The 19,741-nt window shown below is 49.8% G+C and overlaps 1 protein-coding gene across 3 annotated transcripts in view; it reads left to right on the forward strand.

Annotated features, from left to right (window-relative positions):
• The window catches only part of LOC134071065 (methyl-CpG-binding domain protein 5-like), a 30,906-nt gene that overhangs the window by 4,153 nt on the left and 7,012 nt on the right, over positions 1-19,741 (forward strand). The window contains exons 2-7 of one of the 3 annotated variants that reach the window (XM_062527639.1): positions 3,712-4,642; positions 5,146-5,248; positions 5,881-6,061; positions 6,719-9,412; positions 15,267-15,523; positions 15,941-17,512. In XM_062527639.1, coding sequence (XP_062383623.1) covers positions 4,530-4,642; positions 5,146-5,248; positions 5,881-6,061; positions 6,719-9,412; positions 15,267-15,523; positions 15,941-17,512 — 4,920 coding nt within the window. In that variant the 5' untranslated portion in view covers positions 3,712-4,529. The remainder of the gene's footprint in view (positions 1-3,711; positions 4,643-5,145; positions 5,249-5,880; positions 6,062-6,718; positions 9,413-15,266; positions 15,524-15,940; positions 17,513-19,741) is intronic. The other 2 variants (XM_062527641.1, XM_062527640.1) reach the window with 2 other exon arrangements.

Here is a 19,741-nt window from a genome sequence, read left to right on the forward strand (position 1 = left end):
TTGATGGAGCACAGTGTCGCTAAGTCATAAGTCTGACCCCCATGATTCTAGGTCCTCACTTTATGCAAAATCCTGTAAGTCACTTTGATAAGTGCATCTGCTGTATTAATAAATGAGAACAGTAAATGTAGAAAAACAGAAACAGGATCATATGGTTTCAAAGCCACACTGCATGCAAATTGAAACCTCCCACTCTAAAGGAGGCCCGGCCGAGACCTTCAGGCCTAAAGCACTCACACTCGCACTCCTCCTTGTCCGCTGAAGGCAACGGTCGAGCGAATTCCGGAGAAAGTTTCCAAGCATCTTTTCTGTCTGACCCTAGTGTGACCAGCCCTACCTGGTTGGACTACTAATGTGCTGCTCATTGTGTGCCAGCAATTTACCACAGCAGAGCCAGCAAGCGAATGAAATATCTTAACAACACCAATCAGTGTTAGGAGCTAGCAGCTTTCTTCCAGTGCATTCTCACCCTCTTCCACATTTCTGAATATTTGGTGTAGTGTAAGTAAGACTGTAAACGTGTCAATAGGCATAGAGTCTTGGAGTAAGTTTTCTGGTGTTCCTGGTCAAGGAACTCATTGGTTTTGATGTTGTGAACTGCGAGGGAATGAACTACAGGATGATTTGATATGGTGGTGATGTTTACCTTAAGATGTGTTTAAGATGAGAGTGTTGGATATATTCATATTAGCAGTCAGCCCTCAATATCAGTGCCCTCAATATCAATGGTATTGTATGTTTCCAGGTGACTATTACAATTGACATTATTCTCATGGGTCAGGGCTACAATACTCTGTCTGTGTCTGTGTTCATAAGTATCTGAGTCTCTAGGCTACATGCACTACTCACAAAAAGTGAGGGATATTTGGCTTTTGGGTGACATTTGTTGGCCTTTGTTTTAATTAATTGTTTGAGAAGCTATCATCATTGCATGCTTCTACTTAAATGCCCTACTTGCATGATATAATACCACTATAACTTACACTTTTTACATTTTCAAATTTTCCTTGACTTTTTGTGAGTAATGTATGTTCAGTGTGCTCCAAAAGAAGATACAACCGACATGTCATGATTACCCATCAGAACAGGATCACAGTGTACTGTACCTCATAAATCACTTGTGGTTTTGTGGTGTTTCAATGTTTCATCTGGCCTGTAGTCCATGCCATAGTAAGAAAAACTAATGCTGAGGTAGTAGCCTATGTGTAGATGTCCTCTTTGATTGTGATGTGAAGGAACAGTAAGCGATTCAAAACCAATCCGCTTTGTGTTACATTCAGCAAATATCGCCTCATCATGATCATAGCCCTGGCTCTGTAAATTTAAAAGCAAACTCAGAACGTCCACCTGCTCACACAACACTATTCCAGCCAATCAGAAACGGGTGGTCTTTGTTTGCACCCACGAACCTGGTAATGAAGGGAGGGGACTATTTGTTTGGCTGTTGAGTTCAAATATTAACAACCTCCCCAGTATAGCTAACCTGAAGAAGCATTTGTCTGGCCTGAAGATAAGCATATTGTTACACTGTGAATTTAATCAAATAGGCTAATGATTTGAGTAACGATTTTGGCTCTTAACGACTACAAAAATAACATATTTGAGGGTCTGTATTACTGCATTCCGTTTGCAATTATATTTTAGAAAATCCAACAATAAAACAACGAAGTTCAGTAAATGCAGGATATTTCCAAAGTCAATGAGTCATCATGTTAGATTCATGATTTCAATGTCGCACCGTATTGAATCTGGAACAGTGGTATACTGAGGCAGTGGCCTGGGCCATCTGTGGATGTGTTCGGTGATCGTTCTTTAGGTGAAGAAACGAATGCGCTGCTACACTGTATCCTAACTGCACACGATGCAAGCAAGCCTCAGTGACCAAATCAGTTTGGTTATATTGTTTTCCATCAGAACGTTCTAACTGGATCAGACTGAAGTAGTGTTGAACTTGTGCAGGGTGATGCAGTGCAACGTTTTGAACAGAACTTTTGTAGGACACACTGTATCTATTGTCCTTCTATCGTTCATATTCTGCTATATAAAACTCAGATTTTTTTTTGTATTTGCAGGATTTTGAATAATCGCACTTGTTAAACTCTCACAGTGACAAAGTCTGAAATGCTGACGTTTTGACATACTGTACGCGCTTTTGTCATCTGCCCTCGAGTGGGTTTTGTGATCTTCGGTATGAGAAGAGATTAATATTTTTGTTACATGAGAGTTAACTGCAATAGGTAGTAAGCCTCAGTTATCACCCGGATCTCTTTTTATGGGCAACAACGGCAGTTTTGGGCTCTTTTTGTAGGTGAATTTCAGAAGTCTATTGAACGAGAAACATAATACAGTACAATACCACAGGATATCTAACGGATTCAGTGTGGACAGAGAGCACAGAATGCTCCACAACAGTCAGACACTCGCATGCACTTAGAAGGACAAGCTGTTAGTCCGGCCCGAGTATTAGAATATTGTACAGCGAGCAACGGTGTGCACAGCACAGCACAGCACAGCAGCGATTATGTGGAAGGGCTACATCATGTACTACAGACCTCCCCTGAGAGAGTCTCCTCCTTGTAAGAGTCGCTGCTCCATTTTTTTTCCACCCTTTTCCTCCCCTTCCCTTCCTCGTTGGCCTTTTCCTAGAAGCCACTAAGCATTTCTGCCTTCACTCACTGCATGCGGAACTGTATTGAGGTCTGAACTTCACGCATACAATTTAATTTGTCCTCACCCCCACGCATCGTACTGTGCGAGCAAGCAGGCAACGACCCGCTTGCCCCCCCCCCCACACACACACACACACCCCCTCCCAGATCAAATCTTTTTTTTTCCTTTTCTTTTTTGGCACATGAGGAAATGCACAAACAGTACGAAAAAAAGGAAGGCAGGCGAAGTAACTCCCAGATCGCTACAGAGGAGAATGCCACAAAATGTATCCCGCTCGCTTGTCTGTTTTTAAAGAGTGTAGAGTGGAGCTTGTATGGCTGGGCTTTGCTGCTCCCCCCGGTCCGCATTAGTCATCCACAACAGGAAATGCACGGCAAGAGCATGATTCATCCACTGTGAGAGAATGTATGTAATATAATATCAGCCAAGGTTCAGTCAGTGCATCTCTTTCGCTCTCTCCCTCTCTTTCTCTCTCTCCCTCTCTTTCGCGCTTTCATTTTTCCTCTCACCATCTCTTGTTCATTCACTCTCACTCTTTCTCTCTATCTCGTATTCTTTCGCTTTTGCTTGCTCTCCTCCTTTGCCCTGTTTTCACCATTTGTACTCCTCTCTCTTTCTCCTTTGCCCAATCTCTCTCTCCTAACTCCATCTCTCTCTCCTCTTTGCTCTATCTCTCTCTCATTTGATCTATCTCTCTCTCTCTCTGTCTCAAACCCTCCTCACTCTCACTGTCTCTGCCTGATGACATAAGGGAAAATTCAGACTGAGAATTATTTTTTTTAAAACTATCCTCTGCATCATCTATTCACAGTAATCATACAACTACAGAGTAGCTATCCAAGAATACTATGTTTTGAGATTTTATTAAATGTGTGCTTGCAATAATGTATTTTGTAACATAAGATCACTCACTGGTGTAAAAAGGATGATGTCTTTCACCCAACTGATTTTTTTAATATGATTTTAAACAGATTTGAGATCATAAAATAGTATCTGTATGCTGACCTGTTGAATCTCTTTTTTCCCCCTCTCTCTTCACAGGGAGCATGAGGACACCTCAGAATAAGCCATCATACGGCACTGCACAGTGTTGACCCCAGCCCCCCCTCAATGGGTCCCCTAGGAGAATCCACCTCATCTAGCTCGGGTTAAAACAAAATGACGAAGCACCCTCTCGTCTGACCAGCAGCCCGTTGTGCTGAACGGTCCATTTAAGGACAGTCATCCCACCCCCCTTCCCCCCCAATCCACCCCATCTCCACACACCCCCCCCCCCACTCCTTACCCCCGTCCCCCACTCCGCCCTCCGCCCCCGACTAACCCGGGTGGCCTTTCGGCCTAAATTATGTACTTGCATGAACTGCCTCCCTGTATCCGTGTGGTTCCCTGTTGTTCTATGAAGCGTTCTCTTTGTGTGCCATTCTGAGGAAACCGCTTCAGCCTCCATGGCTGTGGATGCCCGAGTCAGTCGTGGGAACTTCTGCCGGCACTCAGCGAAGTCATGAAACAACGGCAGCAGGGCGGTCAGCTTCGCCCGTGAGTCTGGCCTCGAACCCCCCTCCAACTCCCTCCCCAAACCCCCCCCCCTTCACCTCACCTCACCTCACCTCACCCCCGTGTGTTGTCTCTACGTTGACGACACTTGCGTATTTTTGTGTCAAGGGGTAGAGAAAGCATAGTTGTTTCTAGTGCGCGAGCCTCTCCGGGTCGCCCCCCACCCCTTACTACCGCACGCCACTTCTGCTGCTGCCGCCGCCGCCGCCTCTTCCCGAAGAAGACAAAGATGATGATAAGTTGTCCGAGGACACTGAAGGACGTGTGATCTCTCCCGAGGAGTCATTTGCTAAATCCCCAGAACAATGAATGGAGGGAAAGAGTGCGACGGAGGGGATATGGAGGGGCAGCCAAGCCTGGCTCAGGTGCCCATTGGCTGGAAGCGCAAGGCGGATCCCACCGGGGTCCTTTATATAAGGTACCTCAGCGCCAGATGTCTTGCCAGAACTAATGTGGACTGAGGTTAAGATATTTGCAGTGGTTATATTTTAGCACTGTTTAATGGTGTCTGTCTGTTTCTGTCCCTCTCTCTCCCTTTCTCTCTCTCTCTCTCTCTCTCTCTCTCTCTCTCTCTCTCTCTCTCTCTCTCTCTCTCTCCCCCTATCTCCCCATCTCTCTCTCTCTCTCCTCTTTCTCACCCTCTCTCCCTCACTCACTCTCTCTCTATATCTCTTTCCCTCTCTCCCTCTCTCTCTCCTCTCCCTTTCTCTCTCACTCACTCTCTCTTTCCCTCCCTCTCCCTCTCTCTCTCCTCTCTCCCTTTCTCCCTCACTCTCTCTCTTTCTCTCCCTTTCTCTCTCTCTCTCTCTCTCTCTCTCTCTCTCTCTCTCTCTCTCTTTCTCTCTCCCTCTGTGTGTCTGTGTGTGTGTGTGTGTGTGTGTGTGTTTGTCCATGTGTGCACACGTGTGTGTTCCTCCTCAGTCCCAGTGGCTCTGTGCTGTCTAGCCTGGAGCAGGTGAAGTCCTACCTGCTGACGGATGGGACCTGTAAATGTGGTTTGGAGTGTCCCCTCATCCTCCCTAAGGTGAGATTATGTGCTTCACTTTGTGGAGAACTAATATTGCTTTTTAGTGCCCACTCTGCAAAAGATAACATGAAACACTCATTTGCCAAGCGTTTTTAACAGCTTAAGTTGCCGTACTTACTACGTGTCAGTTGTATGTTTTCAAGTAGTTAGCATTGCTAACATATGTTTTAAAATCTATATAAAATATTTAATTGATAGAATAGCAATGTGGTGTTTTTGCCATAAACATCACAGCTTACAGCTTCAAACTCATATCAATGGTAAACTAACTGGTAAATGTGACGTTGGTGCATCTTACAGGAAATGTGACTCTTTTCGTCGCTTTGCCACGCTTTTTATTTACCCCTTTGAAAAACAAATTGTTGAAGTTCTTGGCCCTGCTCTGTGAGCACCACTGAGCGTTACCCATTTCTACACCAACTCTTAAGCCCAATTCACATCAAAGATTCCCGACGCGACGAGACTGAGTTGCAGCGGTGTGAATTAGAAGTTGCACGTAGTTGCAAGCAGTTGCAAGCCGTCGCAGAGCATTAAACACGCTGAGTCGCAGTCGCAAGGTTTTAGAACGTCGCGGCTCGTCTCGTCGGGCCGCTTTGGTCTGAACCCTACTTTACGTTGTGTGTGTCTAGGTCTTCAACTTTGACCCCGGGGCTGCGGTGAAGCAGAGGACGGCGGAGGATGTGAAGGCCGATGAGGATGTCACGAAGCTCTGCATACACAAGAGGAAGCTCATCGCCGTGGCTACTCTGCATAAGAGCATGGAGATGCCCCATCCCCCGTTAGGTCTGACCAGTCCAGGAGTGGCTACAGGTGTGTGTGTGTGTGTGTGTGTGTGTGTGTGTGTGTGTGTGTGTGTGTGTGTGTGCATGCATGTGTGCTTTCTAGAATTGGACCACAATTGTATTTTTTGCTTTCTCTAAGATCTATAGAAAGAGTACGGTAATGTACGTGGGATTTGTCAGACTCTTGTTTAATCCAAAGCCATAGGGGCTCACATGGTTTCTGGCTCTGAACCTGGCTTTCTCAGGTGGCAATGTTTAGTTGTAAATGTTGTGCACAACCTGTTGTGAAGCCTCCTTCCAGGTTTATCTGTCATTTTACGATGGTTGTTATAGTTACCATTCATAAGCATCGATATGGAACGGTGATTAAACTTGTTTTTGCCAGATCTACTTCATTGGTGCTCCGTTATTCAGAGTTAATAGTCACCCCGCCATCCAATCAGAATTAAGCAATAAGCCCCGAGAGGCCGTGGGTTATACTGTATAATCGAACAGCTAAGGGGCGTTGTTAGGCACGACGCGAAGCGGAATGCGGTCAATGTGTGAGTTTATCATGATATTTACAACGGCATCGAACGCGATTTAGCCAATCACAATCAAGGACCGGAACTATCCGTTTTAGAAAATTATATTTCTTCTCTCCAGGTGATAGCCCTAATTAATTCCGCCCTCGTTGTTTCCCCAGGAGCTGCAGCAGGGGGCGCAACTCGTTCAGCAGCCCCAAGAGCAATAAGGAACAAGTCCCACGAGGGCCTGTCCGGGCCAGGCCAGGCGCCCGACCTCAAAAACCCTTTCAAGATGATGATGGCGGCAGGTGCTCGGCCGTACCCGCACCCTCACCCACACCCGCACCCTCACCCACACCCTCACCCTCACCCGCAGGACATGAGTGCAGTGCACCACCACCACCAACTGCAGCTCCAGCTCCAACACCAACACCACCAGCAGCAGCAGCAGCAGCAGGAGCTGTACGCTGGTTACCAGAGGCAGAGGCTGGCGAGCGGCGAGCCGGGGCCCAAGTCGCCGTACCGTGCCGCGGGCCACCACCACCACGCCAGCATGCTCAGCCCGACCTCCAGCGGCTCGCAGGTGTACGGGGACAGCCCGCTGTCGCCGCGGACCGATCCCCTGGGCAGCCCGGACGCCTTTGCCCGGGCAGGGGGCAACCCTTGCGCTTTCCAGGGGGGCAGTAGCCCCGTGCCCATCCATGGGGGGAACGGCCGGACGCCCCTGTCGCCGCCGGGAGTCATGCTCCACGGCTCGCCCGCCTCGCAGGCGTCCTGCGTCATGGCGGGAAGGACTAACACACCCCTCTCGCCCCCTAATGCCACCAAGAGCCCCATCATGAAGAAACCCATGTGCAACTTCCCCCCTGGCATGGATATGACCCGAGCAGTATTTCACCACGGGAAGGGCCAGCCCGCGCCCCACCCGCCCCCCACACCCCCTGCCATGCCCCCGGCCTGCATCCTCCAGAAGAAGCCGCTGAGCTCCGAGAAGGACCCCCTGGGGATCCTGGACCCCATCCCAAGCAAGCCGGTCAACCCCAACCCCATGGCCAACCCCAACTCCGGCTTCCCTCCTGGCGTCCACTCTCAGGTACCAATGATGAATGTAAACATCCCTCCTGCCATCGTCCCGTTGCCGAGCAACCTCCCGTTGCCCACGGTGAAGCCCGGGCCGGTCGGCCACGGCGGCCACCTGCAGAGGACTCAGCCGACGTCATCGGCAGCGGCGGCGGCGGCGGCGGCGGCAGCAGCCGCTTCCATCTCCCCGTCCCCCGTCACCTCCCCGGTGCACATGGCCGCTCCGGCGCCGCACGGCCGCCTGGAGTCGTCGCCGCAGCAGCAGCAGCGCTCTCGCTCGTCCTCCACCTCGTCCGACCACGGGAGCTTCGCCATGCCCTCCTCCGGGCCCCAGGCGTCCTGCGGCAGCATGAAGGTCCCTCCGCGCTCCCCCAGGTCCTCCCTGGGCTCCCCCCGGCCAGCCGTGCCTTCCAGCCCTTCCTCGGCCAAGCCGGACGCTCTGCACCAATACAAAGACGTGCCCAGCCAGCTGCTGGCGGGCATGGGCAATTCCCTTGGCGCCCAGCACAACCCCATGTTCCCCCCTCCCACCTCAGTGGCCAGTGCTAGCTGCGGTACGGGCGGTGGCAGTAGTGGCGGAAGTGGTGCAGCTGGTGGTAGTGGCGGGGGTAATGCCCAGAAGAACCACCCAGGCCTTCTGGGAATGCCCCTCAACCAGATCCTCAACCAGCATAACGCAGCCTCCTTCCCAGCCAGTAGCCTTCTGTCAGCGGCAGCCAAAGCACAGCTAGCGAATCAAAACAAAGTGGGTGGCGGCAGCGGAGGAGGAGGAGGAGGAGGAGGAGGAGGGGCGGGCATGGGCAGCAATGGCGGTGGCGCAGGCGGAGGTACGGGTGGTGGCGGTGGGCATCCTTGCGGCAAGGGAGTGGATGGGCACAGCACTTTAAACCCAATGCTCCCCCCTCCCAACTCGGCCATGCTGCTCAACTCCGTGGGCGCCGAGAGCGGGCAGAGTGGCCGTGCCGCCCTGAGAGACAAGCTGATGGCGCAGCAGAGGGACCCGCTCCGCAAGCGCAAGCAGCCCGGCGGTGGCGCCGGAGGTGGTGTTGGAGGAGGAGGAGGTGGTGGTGGCGGCGGAGGTAGCGTCGGGCCCAGTCACCACGACAGCATGGTCTTCAGCATGCTCAAGCCCGAGATGGCCGGCCACCCACGCATGCCCGGCGGCCCCCCTCCCCCGCCTGAGCAGATGCGGAAAGCGCAGTCGCGGCTCGCTGGCCTGCCCCCCAACACCTCCATGGCCCAGCTGCTCCAGTCCATGAGCTCCCAGAACTCGCACATGGCCCAGAACGTCAGGATGGGCCCCGGGCCTGGAGGGTTAGGAGGACCTGGACCCGGACCGGTGGGGCCCGGTCTCGGACCGGCTCAGATGCACTTTGGCGACGGGGTGATGTCGGGCGGGCCGGGCCACCAGAACCTGCAGGCACAGCAGAGGCTCCACGGCCCGGGCGACGGCATGCGCTGCCCCAGCATGAGTGTCCCCGGCCAGGGCCCCCAGATGCCCTACGGCGGAGGGATGATGAACCAGATCCAAGCCTCGGCTATGGGGGGCGGCGGAGGTGGCCCCGGCCCCGGCCCCATGGGGCAAGGCGGACAGCACCCCATGAATAACCCTGCAATGAACCACCCGAGCGCTCACCCACAGCAACTGTCTTACCTACAGCATCAACAGCAGCAGCAGCAGCAGCAGCAGCAGCAGCAGCAGGGACATCCCCTCAGCCATGGACGTGCAAGTGTCTCAGGGATGATGCTAAGCAGCAACGACGGAAGCTGTGCCCAGGCCATCTCTGAGCCAGGTAAGCGAGGCTGCCGTCTCACCCAGGGAGATCTACTACACCGTGGCGTGGGGTATCTACAAAATAGTTGGACTAGACTAGAGCAATCTAATGACACTTTAGCTTTTGAGTCCTGGAAATAACATAACTTTCACTACTACATGTGGTAGAGTAGACGACAGAAAACGTATACCACACAGCTCTCTTGTACCAAAAGGCTAGTTTTCTGTGTTTTGTGTGCTTGTCCAAAGCTTTTATACGTGTTGTGAGATCGGGGCCCAGAGTTAGGAAGCCATTTGACTTGGGCAGTCAGCCAAATATTTGCATAGAGGAATTTCCAAAGTTATGTCTCATATGCTGCAGCAATAGCTTTGACTGGCTTGCTTTGCTTTCCAATCAGTTTAATTGCTTTGTAGTTAGTCAGATCTACTCTATATGAAGGATGGTTTCCGGCAGCCTTCCAGGATAATGAATTCCAGTGCTTTTCTTCACTGTGTTGATAAACATTTGCTCTCCCATACTTTCTGCAAGATGCAGGAGAATCATTTCTGGTTGGATTACAGAGTAGTGTTATGATATCTTGGGTTGTTTTTCGTAGGAAGTAGGAGGTTTGTCCTTCAGTGTTTTCCCTTGGTGTGACTCATCCTCTTTGGTCTTTTAATGTGTCCACTGCATTTGGATTTGGACTCGAGATAAGATTATATTTCCTTTCATTGCGCTTGCCTGAATCACCAGTGCCTCTTGGCTATGTAATATGTCCAAGATTCCATGCATACATTATCTACTGTAGTGAAACCACTCGCCCCAAGGACTAACTTTCTTGGAAATCCAGAGGAGACTCTGGTGCTGTTTTCTCAACAGATCGTCTAGAGGGACATTTTCCTGGAAATTTCCCCCCCTATCTTTTCAGTTTAGTAAACAGTGTGAATTTGTCTTAGAAGCAGAACCTTCTTTTCTAGGGCAAGTTTATTTAAATATAATGTTACAGTTGTGAGTCAGCAAAAATGCCCTGCTTAACTGTTTTGATGAGAAGGAATTGCCCTGTCATCCATCCAAAATCAAAACTGTCATACTAAGCTCAATCTTTTAAAGGAACACTTCACCGTTTTTTCATATTAAACTATGTTTTTCCCTTAATTAAGACGAGTTAATGCATACCTCTCACGTTTCAATGCGTGCACTCACTGGCTCTGGCGCGCGGCACAACTTTGATAGCATTAAGCTAGCCCAATGCATTCATTAGGATCCAAACAGAGATGAAGTTAGAAGTGACCAAACACCTCCATGTTTTCCCTATTAAAATACAGTTACACGAGTAGTCACACAACCAAGTATGGTGAGACAAAATTAAACGTGGTGCATTTCTAAGCAGGCAAGCTTAGAAATTAGTTATCTTGCTCGGGGACCGGCCGGCGTTTGTCTGTCTGTCTGTTTGTTTGTTTGTTTGTCTGTTTGTTAGCAAGATAACTCAAAAACTGATGGATGAATTTCGCTGAAATTTTCAGGCATGACCCAAGGAAGAAACGATTAAATTTTGGGAGTGATCCGTAATTCCGTCGGGATTCCGGAGCCGTTTATGTATTTAGCTTAGTGGTGTAATGGCATGGTATGGCCACGTGGTGGCGATCTGAATAGTTTAGGTTAAAATGTATGACAACCTAGGAAGAAGAAGGCAGGCGGAGGTAGCTGCGCTCTCTGAGTGCTTTTCTAGTTTGATTATTTATTGCAGTAAATTAGCCATGTCAGGTTTGTTGCATAATCAACATGCACATTTCTTAGTGTGGTATCCTGTAATAGACGTATCATTGGTCCAGCCTAACCAATTGCATTGATCAGTGATTCCTTTACTGCCCACTTTACCAGCACTAATAGCACAGACATTCGCAGTAAAGAAACTATTTATTTAGCTTTGCTTTACAAATGTACACACTCCTTCGGCTGCTATTCTTTGATGGTTACCGCAACCGTTTCATTGCTTCTTCCTCTAGCTCTCCCACTGTTTTCGATTTTGAAATGAACGTCATCCCCTCGGGTCGCTGATTGGTTTGCCATCCTGGTGGCTGAGGGAAGCATTGGTGCATTGGGAGTTTCCAGACTTTTAATCTCCGAAAGAAAATGAGCTGAGATACAGGCAGGGGGACCCATGCTAACATTTCCTAATGCTAGGCTAGACCCTGATGATATTGTTATTTCGATGAAGGTATGTCAGGCTTAATCCGTGTGCCTGCCTGGTCTGTTGAGACTTTTGGCTAGCACTATCGACCAACGAAGGTTTACACACTTTAAGGTACTTGAGTTGCGTCTCACTAGGTTACTATGGATATGGACGGTCAGTGCAGACTACATTGTGTTCCCTGCTGCATATTGCATCCTGTTATGGTTGTGCGTGATCAGACATGTGAAGCGTAACCTGACCATTTAGTACAATCCCATCATATGCTAGTCCATTCAGGGAGAATTTACCCCCAAAATATTCCCAGTGGAGCTTAACTTTTCTGTGGCGTCCAGTCGGACTGAAGCTGGGGGAAATTACTCTTAAGCCTATTCTGCAGGCAAAATGGCAGCTCATGGGTTCAGTGGGTTTTTATAAAAAAAAAATGTTTTGTAAATTTTTTTCAGGGCATGTACTGCGAGTATGTAACTGTCTACAATATGTTGCCCATCATTGGTTCACCAATGGTAGGGCTGATCGGTGTGTTTGTGTGTGTCATGCGAGGAAAGGCTATTCTCGCCAGTGTGTGTGTGGCTGTCAGTCGTCCACCGCGGTCTCGGCTACAGGGCACTGCATCTGACCCCCCCGCCACCTCGCTCCTTCCACCCCCACACCCACCCCCACCCCCGGCCTGTTAAATCATGTCCCACAACCCCCAGCGGCCAGGGAGCCCGAATCAAGCCTCGGACAGCGCCACCAATCATCCCGCAGTTCCCATGGCAACCTGCTCGGCAACTAGCAGCCATCAGTACATCATATGTGGAGTCCGCGCTGGGCGAACCCTCACAGGCGGCCACAACAGAAATGGAGAGAGAGCAAGAGAGAGAGAGGGAGGGAGGGAGAGAGAGAGAGAGAGAGAGAGAGTGAATGAGAGAAGAGGAGAGGAAAGGAGGAGAGGGGTTGAAGGGACAAGGGGGCTCAGCGGGCTGTCCAGTAATGCAGCAGCTGCTGGGTCTGCTGGCCAGCACTCGGCTTAGTCACTGCCTGGGCCAAGAGCCACGCACATCAGCACACACACACACACACACACACACACACACACACACGCGCACGCACACACAGGTTTTACTGACAACCTTACAGTGTAAATATACCTAAGAGACACATATGTTACTGACAACTTCCTATTCCTACCTTACACACACACACACACACACACACACAAATTGCTGACAGCCTTATTCCATACCTAAATCCTACATGAGCACACACACACACACACACACACACACACACACACTCAAAACCTTCTGCACGCTGGCCTGAATCACACCCAAATATATGTTTTTAATTATTTTTGTTATTATTTATACACCGCTGCTTGCATCTAGAACAGCTCAACCTACCAAAAAAGTTACCGTTTGTTTGTAGTTTGTGTCCATCCTGGGGCAGTCAATCTCCTGATCTCTGTGCATCCGACACCTCTCTCTACCTCTCGGCCCCAGCTGTGCGAGGGGAGAGGCCTTTCCCCTGAGCAGCAGGCCTTCTCCTCTGATGTGACATTTCCTTGGTGGAGTGTCAGGAATTCGTGTTGGGCTCAGTCCAGCAGCTCCCCTGCGATAGTTGTTATTGCTCCATGTTACATTTGTTTGTTTGTTTGCGGGTGTTGGCCGGGCTTCAGTCGCCAAAGAGTCTCCTGTGGACATCTCCGGAGATTCGTAAATGTTGTCTTGGGTGACATTTTCAAAGAAGTGCTGCGCTGTGAGGCTCACGTTGCGGTCACACAAGTTAAAGCACCACTAAGGAGTTGTGGTCAAAAGCTGATGTGCTAACTGTCTAAAAGGCATGTACCAAGACCGTTGGTGCACCAACAGCATACCACTGACTGAATAATGTGTTGCTTGAATGCTAACTGTTGGCTTCTGGTGACATCATACCGTAGCTTTCTTGCATTGTCACTGGAAGGTCGTGAAACCTTACCCGGTCTCAAAAAAATTACCACATAGTGTTGCTTTAAAATTCCAATCACTAGTGTCATTGAAGTGTGAACCTTCAGTATTGTGCTTTTCTTTTGACACATGGCTGGTACCCCTAAAATGTATCATTGGTATAATCATCGGTTATAACTGGATTGCGCTACCTCATCCAAGATCAAATGCCACTTTGTCGCCTGTTATTGACCACAAAATCTATATGCCTCTTGATATTGCGTATTTCTTTTTCTGCAACTGTTTAAAGCTGCGTAAGACCGTACTGTAGAGCTGTGCGTTGGCAGTGTGCTCTCCCATCAGACGTCCATAAAAATTGTGTGTTTTTTGCCGAGTCAGGATTTCTCTGCTGTCTGACTGACGTGCCACCGATGGAACTGCTCGAGTTGCTGAGTCATCTTTCACATAAAGCTAGAATGCTAGTATCTCACAGATTAAAAAAGAAAATCAAAAAAGCACCTCGCCTCTTCCTTGTTAGTCTTCCACCATTGTCTGTCACCATCATGGCAGTGCTTGATTGCTACTTGCTGAGATTTGGCAGACCGGAGATATTGATGTGTAATCTTGGGGTGGCAGATTTATATGTCAGTCAAACAGGTTTTCTACACATATTTTGAAGGTTTAAGCTCTACAACAGGACTGGTTTGTAAATAGTGTGAATTCTGTAAAATGTAAAAATGCCCTATTTTTTGATGGGGCTAAAGCGGAAAAACACAAGGCTCAGTTGTGCTTGCCTAATATGGTGGGAGCTGTGGACGCCTGTGTCGTTCATAGATTAAGCTATTGTCACAGATGCGTTCACAAAGGCGGCCGCCCTATTGGTGGAAGGGCCTGGCAGTGTTTGGACATCCTTTATTCTGAGAGAAAAGACTCTCCCCAAGCCATCTGGAGGACTCAGAGGCCAGAGGACACCACAGCGCCCTCTGTCTCCCTCCTACTTGTACTACAACAAACCATATGAACCCAAACTCTCACTGGGGCACGATTCTTAAAAGGGACAGTTGCTAACTGTGTTAGCAATTTACATTGTTGGCGCTATGCTGTTGTGGTTGTGTTACAAAAAACATAATTACATCTATTGAGCCATCGTTAAGCGACAGAGGTATCTCTCGAAATTGTTATTGTTGTTGTCGTTAGAATTACAGATCTCGCCCTGTGGTTGAAGCATAGTTGCGGGGATCTTCATGTCTAAGATATCAGCCTTTTTGTGTTTGTATTAATGCATTCAGGTTAGTGGTTGATGTAACATTTATAATCAACATACAGTCATATTTAGAATTGCCTGAAGCAGAAATGGCATGATCTAAAAAGTCCACTCGCAACATCGTACACACACCTACAGACAGTAATGCAAAATGCGGACGTATGCACAATACATTAATAATGCCTCCATTGATAAATGATCTTACTGTGTGGGGAATAATGTGGTTTGTACTTGATGTGGTTTGTACTCAGTAGACTTGGTGATCATTTTGCTGATTAAAGCGTCCCTTGAAGAAGGATTCACTCATCAGACAGGCTAATAGTAATAATAAGCTTTGTTTGTATAGCACCTTTCATTCACAGAATGCAGCTCTTGTGTGCTTTTCATTTGGAGCATATAACACTATGTACAATGTACATGGTACCATGCCACCTTCATGGAGGTAGAAGAGCCATTGTGCGTCTCCACTGGCTTAACGCTTTCTTCTCTGTTCCTACCCCTCGCCCCTCGCCCCCAACCCCTTCTCCCCAGGTGACGGCTCGTCCATGAACTGCATGCCCAACCCCCAGATGAGTGGCCTGCAGGCTCACGTCAACACCTCCAGCCACATGTACCCTCCACAGGCCACGCTCCAGCAGCAGCATGCCCAGCAGCAGGCACTCCACCCTGGGCTGCAGGGCATGCACGGGGGGCCCCCCGGCTTCCAGGGCCAGCACGTCTACCAGGAGAGCCTCTACATGGACGGCTCCTCATCCAACTCCATGGCTTGCCTTTACCAGAACTATCAGGTGAGTTCGAGGTGGATGGTTGCTTGGATTCTCCACCAACACCATGAATCACCAACATGTCTCTGAGCACTCATGTCTTTATCCAATTCTAAAGTTTGAATCCAGTTGTCTGTCCGATTTGCTTCCTGTTGTTAGTTTAGTATGAATCCAGATTGAATGCAATGTATGCTTGACGATGTAGGAGAAGGGAATGAACAGCACACCGTATATAGCATCACTTTTGTATCTTCCTGCCAAAATGACTCTTCACGATGCAGGAGCTTCTGGGCTCGATGTATCTCTTGAGTAAATAAAAATACATTTGGAAGCTATAAGGTGTTGATCCCATACTCCCACGCTATTACACCTGGCTGGAATGTGTGTGTGGCTTTGCTTTGTGTTATCCGAGTGCCTGACGACGCCTGTGTGTCCCCTCAGCAGCCCCACCCCCAGATGAGCTCCCAGCCCCTCAGCTCTCTGCCTGAGGAGGACCCTGCCATGCAGCACTCTCTGCAGCAGCAGTACCAGGCTGCCCATCACCACCACCACCAACAACAACAACAACAACAACAACAGCAGCAGCAACAGCAGCAGCAGCATCATCTACAGCACCAACAACAACAACACCAACAACAACAACAGCAGCAGCAGCAGCACCTCCACCAACAACAACAACAACACCACCTTCAACAACAACAACAACAGCAACAGCAGCTCCACCATCAGCAGGCGCTGAGAGACATGAAGGCTCAGAACCTTGAGTCCATGAGTTCCGCTGGGTCGAGCGGCGGCGGAGGCAACGGCGGTCCTGAGTCGGTAGACGCCATCTACCGAGCGGTAGTGGACGCGGCCAGCAAGGGCGTGCACGTGACCATCACCACGGCGACGGCGGGCGGCGGCACGCAGGCCAGCCCCGTGACGGCGCTGAGCGCCATGAGCGCGTTCACCGCCTCCATCGGCGAGCCGCACGGACCCACGGGCCTCCAGCAGCAGCAGCAGCATCACCCCGGCAACGTCAACGTCAACGCCGCCACCGCCATGCACGGCCAGCAGGGGGAACCCTCCGTCACTGCCAACCCCTCCACACGAGGTCCCGGCGCTCGGCAACCCCGGCCCGGCCGTCCGCGTAAGAACTCGGAGCAGGGTCGGAGTCCCCCCGAGGCGGCCGACGCGGTGCCTCACGAGTACTTCCGCTCGCCGTCGGGCGGTAGCGGGGGCGGGGGAACTCCCAGGGGCCAATGGGACGGGCTGGACGCGGTCGGACAGACACAGTGGCCGGGAGGAGGGAGCGTGGCTGGGGCTGGGGAGGAGTTCTTAGAGTGCTCCACGCACGTACGCAGCAGCCCGGCCCAGCCGCCCTCGGCTTCCGCCGCCGCCGCCGCCGCCGCCATCGACGGCGGGCCTCACGACACGGGTCTCCAGCCGGACCGGTCGTCCGCCTCGTACCTGGAAGAGAGCTTCCGCTTCAGCGGAGGAGGTGGTCAACGCACGCCGATCAACTTCAAGGAGCGCCTGGACCAGACGGTGGAGCGCTGCGCTCACATGAACGGCGGCGGCGGCGTCGCTCCTCCTCCGGTCCCGACCGGCCGCGTCGTCTACAGCGACCCGCTCGGCCCCCCGCGCCACGAGCTGACGGGGGACGACCAGTCGCCCAGCTCCTCCACCAGCCTGGAGGGCCCCCTGGCCAAGGACTACGGGCACTACAACGGGCACTACAACGGGCACTGCGCGCCCAGCCCGTCGGACACGCGCAGCCTGAGCAGCGAGGAGGAGCTGCGCCACCCGGACTCTCCCGCTCCGGAGCTCCTGCACTACCGCCAGCGGGCGTTCAGCATGGGCGAGCTGGTCTGGAGCCAGATCAAGGGCTTCCCGCCGTGGCCCGCTAAGCTGGCGGGGGCCGAGGAGCAGCTGCACAAGCCCACCATGCAGATGTCCGAGCCGGGCAAGGTGAGGCGCCATACCTCCCCTTCCTCTTCCCTATCACTAGAGAGCCCAATTCACATACACAAGGTAAACCCAGGTTTCTAGCCTTAATTTCCCGACTATTAGCCACGGCTTCTACATTGATTTTGCAAAAATGTCTTCAGGTATGAGGTTAATACAGGGAGGCAGTTAATATGGTGCTAATATGGTTTTGCTTCTTTTAACTTGCATAAAACACTGTCCTGCGGCTTATATGCGGGAAATTACTGTAGTTGCAAATTAACAATAGAGTTTGATCTATGAATGAAGGCAGGTACTCCACCTTCGGCTTAGTAAAATGCAGGGGTCTCTGCTGGCGCCGCTGTAGTGTGAAAACAAGCCGATTGATTAGCAGGTTTTCCGAACGGCAAGAGAGAGGGGACACAGCATTTAAATATACGTTTACATTTAGTCATTCAGCAGACGCTTTTATCCGAAGCGACGTACATATGTCAATTATATCCCAAGGGTCATGGTACCCAGCGTAACTTGGAGTTAAGTGCTTTGCTCAAGAGCGTAATAGTGGAATTGGCCAGGAATGGAACCCACAACTTTTCAGGCGACTGCTTGCTAGCCCAGCTCCTTAGCCACGACTCTACCTACCACCGCAAATCACAGCATAAGGGCATGGGATGGATTGAAAGTCAGGGTTCATACGTGGAATTTGAAAATGCCAATTTCCAGGCCTGGAAAGGTTTTGGAAAACAAAAAACACCCCGGAAGTTTTGGAAAAGTCATGGAAATTTGCTTCGCCCAATTCAACTCAGAAACATATCTCATTTGGGCAGGTAATGTCTCACACTTGTGTCACAACCGATTGGCAAACTTTTACGTTTTGAGAGCATTCCTTCTAGGTAACCATCCCGTTACCTCACGCGTCATATCTATTATTAATATAGCACTAGTTGATGTGAGGTTTTGAGAAATATAAGGTCATGGAAATTTGTGGAAAAAATCATGGAAAAGTCATGGAAATTCTCTGGTGGAAAGTATTCTTGTGCAGTTCTGCAGCTTTGCTAGTTCATAAGCACACTAGCCACAGCCACTTCCCATAACCGCCTCCTCTGTCCTGTCAGATTAAAGCCATAAGAGATAATATATATGAGAGACAAATACCAAAGTGTAAACCTTGCAGTAGGGCAGTGGGTCTCAAACTTTTTCTTTCATTCCCCACTTTGATCAAGGGGGCTTTCTCGAGCCCCACCTGTCCATCATCGCTCTATTGAAAGTAGCCTATAGGTCAAGCTCAAAATTGTCATATTTATAACGTCACTTGCTAAATATACATCAGTAGGCCTAACAAATAACAGTTAGGCTACTAAAGATAAATATCAGTTCAAAAATAGAGAAAATAAAAATCTAAATCAATGACCAATAACGTCAGTTTTTTGTCATTGACAATGTGTCAATCCTTAGCCTAATTGCTTAAAAAAACTGATTTCCAATAATACAGCAAAAGGGCCAACTATATGCTACCATTGTGTTATAAATGAAGTTCAACACTCACAACTTCGTTCAAAATCTTTTTCAGGTCAAGCCTTGACGCGAGCGCTTCCCTGAATGAAACAGTCCGTCTGTTGCGCATCGGGCACTACCCTCTTTATCACGACGATAGCATTTCTTTTACCTGCTATCGTCTGTGCGCCAACCGAGCAAAGTCCCTCACAGTTTTCCCATTTGATGTCATGTTCTGCCAGGTAGACTAATTGTTGAGATCAATGTTGAATAGTTCATCTGCAGTGGGCCTACTTTTGGCATAGCCTACTCGCAGAATAGAATATCTTCGACGGCTGTCAAGTTAACAAAGCGGACATAAGCAATAACTAAACCACCTTTGTAACTGGGTGGCCTTGTCCACTTGCAAGGCAAAACATGGGTGTTTGCGTTTGTCAAGCAGTTGTTCTTCGAGATCGCAGAACAGCAATTGTGTCGTCGGACAGATAGCCAAGATATCCTTCAATTTTACTGCGCTCGTCTCGAACATAGACGGGGTTTTTTTGTTTCCGCGGTAATTAAAATTCCGACATCAATCATTTTTTTCGGACTATGATTCCAGGACAGACTAACATTTTCATCTGGTCAATGATAGGCCTACAAGAGTCTAGATTACCTTGTTTGTGTTTGTTTTGTGAGATGGAGGTGCATTCTCGTAATTATCAATAAAGGAAGGCACAGGCTTTAAAAAGAAATCTCCGGTTTTTCACGTCAGCTCGCGCCCCACCTGGCATGTCTCTGCGCCCCACAGTTTGAGAAACGCTGCAGTAGGGGCAGGAATAG

This window comes from Sardina pilchardus, chromosome 23 (assembly GCF_963854185.1).
Source record: "Sardina pilchardus chromosome 23, fSarPil1.1, whole genome shotgun sequence".
Taxonomy (NCBI): domain Eukaryota; kingdom Metazoa; phylum Chordata; class Actinopteri; order Clupeiformes; family Clupeidae; genus Sardina; species Sardina pilchardus.